General features: G+C 37.7%; 1 protein-coding gene across 1 annotated transcript; it reads right to left on the bottom strand.

Annotated features, from left to right (window-relative positions):
- Positions 1 to 950: 950 nt before the first annotated feature.
- LOC106959680 (P2Y purinoceptor 1-like) lies at positions 951 to 4,399 on the bottom strand. The gene has a single exon (XM_015052404.1). It carries the CDS (start codon positions 4,160 to 4,162, stop codon positions 3,164 to 3,166), a length of 999 nt encoding a protein of 332 aa, XP_014907890.1. The 5' UTR covers positions 4,163 to 4,399; the 3' UTR covers positions 951 to 3,163.
- Positions 4,400 to 5,946: the final 1,547 nt, after the last annotated feature.

Here is a 5,946-nt window from a genome sequence, read left to right as displayed (position 1 = left end):
CAGCCATAACCAAAATCATAAAACAATTTTATAAGTCTTAAGTGAAAATTCAATGCGACTTTTATTTTTGCAAACATGCATGTTGATAGGGAATTTTTTGAACATCTTATTTAGACTTCAATTTAAATTTCTGTGACATTCAGCGTAGTCTATTCAAATCTAATCTTGTATGCGGAGCTTAGGTTGCTTTTTAACAGTGTGGCTCACAAAATACATACAATTATTACATATAATTATTTTCCTATCTTACACATAAACTAACCAACATGGTTTCCTGGAAAAATTCATCATGAACTTTATAAAACAGGAAGTGTGCAAAAATAAAAAATACACTTCGTCAGTAAGAAGAGGTGTGGAAGGTTGATAAAACTGCAGTCATCATTTTTTTCAAAAAGCCTTCCAATGAATTATAAACCAGCAAAAGTATTATATTCTCTGAACTACAGTGAGTCATTTCAAAAACATTACACTTTTGACAATGGATTAAAAAGAGATTGCATATTGAACTGGATTTCACCACTTTAACATTGTTGTTGTCAGCACTATTTCAGGATTAGATCTAGTGCTCCATCCAGCTGCAGTCTATGGCCAAGCTCACGCAGAACATTTCAGCTGGATTTAAGGGAGGAGATTTGCCTGGGTCTGTCCTTCTTCCGGAATGTTCCTCCTCGCTTCCTTCTGTTTGATAACTTACTAGGTAACCGAGTTAACTCCCACAGATCACACCCATTAACGGACGTTCTCATCTTTTTCACAACATGCTCTTAAAGTTTGCCCAGGTCAGGATTTTTGTGTCGAGTTACAAGTCGTAAAGGAGATATTTTTATCTTCTGTTTGCTTAGCCACTGGTAGTTGCACCTTGTCGGTTTATTTATTCGAACACCATGATTAACTACACCTATCAGAGGACTCCAGGGTGACACACAGAAAGAATGTCCACCACGTGACTACCTTCATATGCTCATTTAATTATGGGTTGGAGAAGAATTTGCGAGACGTAGTACAGAACCACAAACTTCAGCTCAGTCCGTTGGCATAGGATCAGTCCCGGTAGAGCGAGGGGGACACGGTCACTGGGGAGTTGAGGCCTGCAGGCCCGGATGCTGGAAGAGTCCTGAATCAAGCTGCTGGGGTTGGAACTTGGGGGAATTTCCTCAGGCGCGTACAGGTCTCCACTGCAGTCCAGTAGCTTCTGGGTCTCTTCCACATAGACCCAAGGTGTAGTTGATCCGTCTAGTTGTCAAAGAGGACCTTACGAAAAGAAAAAAAATTCCTTCTCTCCTTTTGCGGCAGACTTTTAAGCATCCTGACAATGCTCAAAGGGCACTCTCATGTCACAGTCTGGCTTTTTACACTGGCTGTCTGCTTGAATAGATTACCTCAGATCCATCTTTGCTTTGAAGACATCATGTCACGTCAGTATTCTTGTCCCCGGGCCTGCTCAAGGGTCACACTCCATCCTTTAGCCTATAAACTGCCAGGACTCTGGGTTTTGGGTTTGGTTTTGCTTTTTCATCTTATGTTTTAGTTCCCTTTACATTAGCCCTTCACAGTCATTTTATTTTTGTTATTTGAGGTTATTTGTTGTGGTTAGAATTGTCTTGAATTTTCCTTATTTCAGGCCCCCTGTAGTTTCTAGTAATGTTTCTTCCTTAGTTATTTCATCACTCTAGGTTCAGTTATTCTTACATGTCTGAGTCTAGGCATACCTTTCTTTAGCGGTTCCAGTTAAGTTATTAAGTCCTTCTAGTTCCCCCCGTAGTATTTGTAGTTTTCTTATGCTATCACTTTAAATTAGTCTTTTTGTCTGAATATATGCCCATCTATCTTTAGCAATTCTAGTTAGATTATTTCTTTGTTTAGTCCTTCTAGTTAATCTAGCTCTATGTTCCTGAGTTCTTATTGTTAGATGAGCCTTGTTTCTGTTTAGGTTTGTTTATGTATTCCCTCATGTCTTTTTCTCTTCTAGTTTATCAGGTTTTCTTAAGTCTTAGTATTTCTTTAGTATTAGAAGTACTTTCAGCTCCCTTGTGTTTCATCCCTTTTGTATTCCCCAGAATATCTACTTGTCTCCCTGTGCCACCATTCCCCTGCTCCTTAGCTAGCTCCTGTCCCAACTACTCACACCTGCAATCAGTTAGCTCATCTAGATAGGTCCATCGGTCCATTTGCTACCTCCCAGTATTAAAGCTCCTCTATCTCAGTCACAACTTACCAGTCCGTCTCATCACTTTGCTTGTCACTCTACTTGTCATTACCCTTGTTACCCTCGTGCCTCCAGTTTATTTTTGTTTTGGATTTCCTTGTACCCCTGGATTTTGAATTTTGTTAATTGATTTTCTTCATTAAAATATCCACGATATACTACGTCTACTGCCTGCTGAGTTTGGGTCCACTCCATGACACAAACTATCTTCTGTTCAGCAGTTTCAGTTCTTCTTTTGGGTCATTCATCTGCTTCCTGATCAGCACCATCTCACCTCTGAGACACTACATGTCAGCAACCAGTGTTAAACTCTGATCAACTTTACTGAGGTTACACGTCATTTCTGATTCACAAACACATTAAACATGATTATTACTGATTCTCCGTTTCCTAACCTTTCACATAGTATCTGCCTCCAACACACATCAGTGATCTTTGATTGCAGTTACATAATTTACATCATTTCAAGTTCATTGTCAAAATCACATCCATAAACTCTTTAGTTTCTCTAATTCAGAATCAAAACATCAATACAAGTATTTTGCATCGGGTCTTATTCAATCACTTAAAGTGTTTACAATTCATTCTTTAAAACTTTCTGCAGGCTGTAAACTTACTTCCTATTTTTTCAGGAAATCTGTTGTTCCTTTTTCATGGCTAGACAGCACTCTCTTTGCCTATGATTATGACTTTTTATGATTAAATACAAAATGAAATAGAATTAAAGCAAAATTTGCATGAAATAAAACAGAAAAGCACAACCATATTGATCTTACTGAAGTTTGATTCTACAGTTTGGTCTAGATGTTACTTTGTATGATTAATTTACAGACAATTTCATGTATTGTTACTGTTAAACCAAAATGTCCAGCACGGGGAAATGGGATGATCTCAAGTTACCTAGACAACATCACATTATTTGTTACAATTTTACTCATGACAAAACACTACCTGCTATCATAAATCACTTTCAGATTCTTTCTCAGTCTGTGGTACCGGCACAGAGCTGGATTTTGACTTGAAACGACGACTGAGAATCTGGTGACCTCCATGCAGCAACTGCTTGAACTGAGAAACCATTTCCTCATATAGACACAGGTAAACCAGCGGGTTAAGAGCATTGTGCAGGCTCACTAGACCACGGCTTGCCTGACGGGCAATAAAAACTCCAGAATCCCATTTGGGGCATGCTCCCTGCTTGCGCAGAAGTCTGGAATACAGGCTGAGGTTCTTGAAAATATGGTAGGGTGCATAACAAAGCGAGAACAGAAGAATCAGTAGAGCCATCAATTTCAAGATTTGTCGTTTCTGGTCTTTTTTCATCATATTTGAGCGGCAGATAACAAAAGTCACATGTCCATAGCAGCCTATAATAGTGACAAAAGGGATGCAGAATCCAAAGAATGTCCATGCGATGGTGTAATCCAGGTAACTCTCAAAATGTTCATAAGAGGTGCTGTCAAAGCATTTTGATCCGTTTGGATATGTTTTTGGATAGAACATGTCTGGAAGACTTTGAGCACTCACCAGAATCCAAATAATTGCTGAGATGATCACAGAGTGAGTCGTAGTTAATCTCCCCATCACTCTCGTTGGATGGACAACAGACAGGTACCGGTACACACTTATACAGGTGAGGAATCCGATACTGCCGTATAAATTCAGGTTGAAGCAGAATCTTATTACCTTGCAGAATCTGTCTCCAAAGATCCATTTGTTTCCTTTAAGGTAGTACACGATGAGAAAGGGGTGAGTCAGCAGATACAGCATGTCTGCTAGTCCAAGGTTAAGAACAAGAATGTTGATACTCCAAAGTTTCTTCCAGTTGTGCAGCAAAGACTTCATTCCCCATACATTCAGGACCAGTCCAATAACAAATACCAAGATGTAGAGACCAGGCAGGATTGTATGTTCAAATAATTTCTTATCAGGTTTAGTGCAGTAAGATCGATTCATTTTGTCTTCCAGATCCAAGTCAATTCAGCCCTTCTCTCCTCTGAGGCTTTGCTTGCAAAATGAAGATGGAGTCGACAAAAACAACTTAAGTTCCTCCTTCAATTCAAGCTTAGCTGCGACCACAATTATCAGCTTACATAAAAATTTTCACAATACCAGTTCCTGTCAGAGGTTTTGTTAGCAGGTTGCTAACATTTTTGAAAGTCCTAATGGACAAATGTAGTGAAACAGACAATAAATTACCAATAAATTTATTATTTAATAAAGTCCCCGCCTCTCTCTCCAAGCATATTGCTCCTCCAGCCACTAGGACCAGTCTTTCTCAATTATTTTCTGTCATGTTTATTTCGCAACCATTTTACTCCCAGAAATGAAATGCTACAGCTAATCTGATATTTAATAATTTGTCTATACAAACCACTGGCATGAGCATTCTATGACCTGATTAATAGAACAGATTGTTAAAATGATCAGCAACAACTTCAAATTTAAGTTGTTGCTGATCATTTTATGGTTGTAAGTCTTAAAACAATTTCCAAGTTCAATTTATTAACTCCCTATTGATTAATTTGAACACTGCTGCCACCTAGTGACTGAATGGCTGATAAACATAGTCAGTTTGAATTAAAATGTTCAATTCAAACTGTTCAGATTGGCTGCTGCCTTCCTAATTTAAGTTGAATGTTGGTTAAATGGTAAAATGGTAAATGAATTATTTCATTCATAACACCTATAAAAATAATTTCAGGCTTTTTTGTGTCTCCGATTGGGAACTAATACTTATGTGATCATAAAAAGCAACAAAAGTGGCAATAGCGATAATATTATTAATAAAATAAATAATAGCCTTTATCTTATTTGATGGGGCTGTAAAGGATCTGGATTTTGGATAAGGGAGCTCTGGGCCAAAAAGGGTTGAGAACTCTTCATGTATTGAAATATTTTGTGTTTATTAAAACATTGAACCAGTGCATACATTGGTGACAGATCATTTTGTATATATTTTAAATAACTTCTTAGCTTTAAAACACAACACCTTTTTAGACATTTTAAGTGTTTCCTGTATGTCTTTAAATACAAGCATAGTCCTTCTTGAGCAAAAACATAGATCTTCTGATAACCAGCTTGTAAAAGCTTTCTTTCACTCAGCCGCTGTGTCCTTGTGCCGCAAATACACAAAATGTTACCCAGTATTTTTGTGTCATCTCTAGTTTTTTTTTTTTTTTTGGGGAGGGGGGGGTTATGTCTACTAAGTTAAAAGTAACATTTAAACAACATATACAAGTTCCAGCCATTTACCATCACTGCTGAGTGATCACGACTGTCCCTTAACATTAGCATCTTCTCCATTGACATGCCTTTTTTTCTGGTCAAAAATTTGAACTTTTTGGATACGGCATGAAAACTGTTTTGAGGCGTCGAAATGTGGTATTCAATACGTATGCTGTTTAAGCATGGAGGTAGTGTCATTTCTTGGGTTTTACTGCAACTGACTCAATAGCTCATCTTAGGTTAAAATCCAACTAAAACATTCATATATTGTTCTTAAAACTTAGAAGTCCACCCTGATAAAGAAATGGTTTAAACAAACAATAAAAGGGCCCAAATAATGTGGCATTCGTGTCCAAGATGGAAACATGCAGACTTTCTTGTTGCAGCTTCAAAAACACAACAGGATGTGGTAAGTTTTCTTAAACCACACACTTATCTTTTTGGAACATGGGTGTGTCTAGGGCTGTTGTAAACGAATATTTTAGTAATCGAGTAATCTATCGATTATTCGA

This window comes from Poecilia latipinna, unplaced genomic scaffold (genome assembly GCF_001443285.1).
Source record: "Poecilia latipinna isolate Pla-1442-1.1 unplaced genomic scaffold, P_latipinna-1.0 Scaffold1108, whole genome shotgun sequence".
Lineage (NCBI taxonomy): Eukaryota > Metazoa > Chordata > Actinopteri > Cyprinodontiformes > Poeciliidae > Poecilia > Poecilia latipinna.
Note: the sequence above shows the minus strand (reverse complement) of the source record. Positions and strands in the feature narration are given on the sequence as shown.

Coding starts and splice junctions, on each gene's coding strand:
- LOC106959680 (XM_015052404.1), bottom strand. CDS start 4,162: ATGAATCGATCTTACTGCACTAAACCTGATAAGAAATTATTTGAACAT.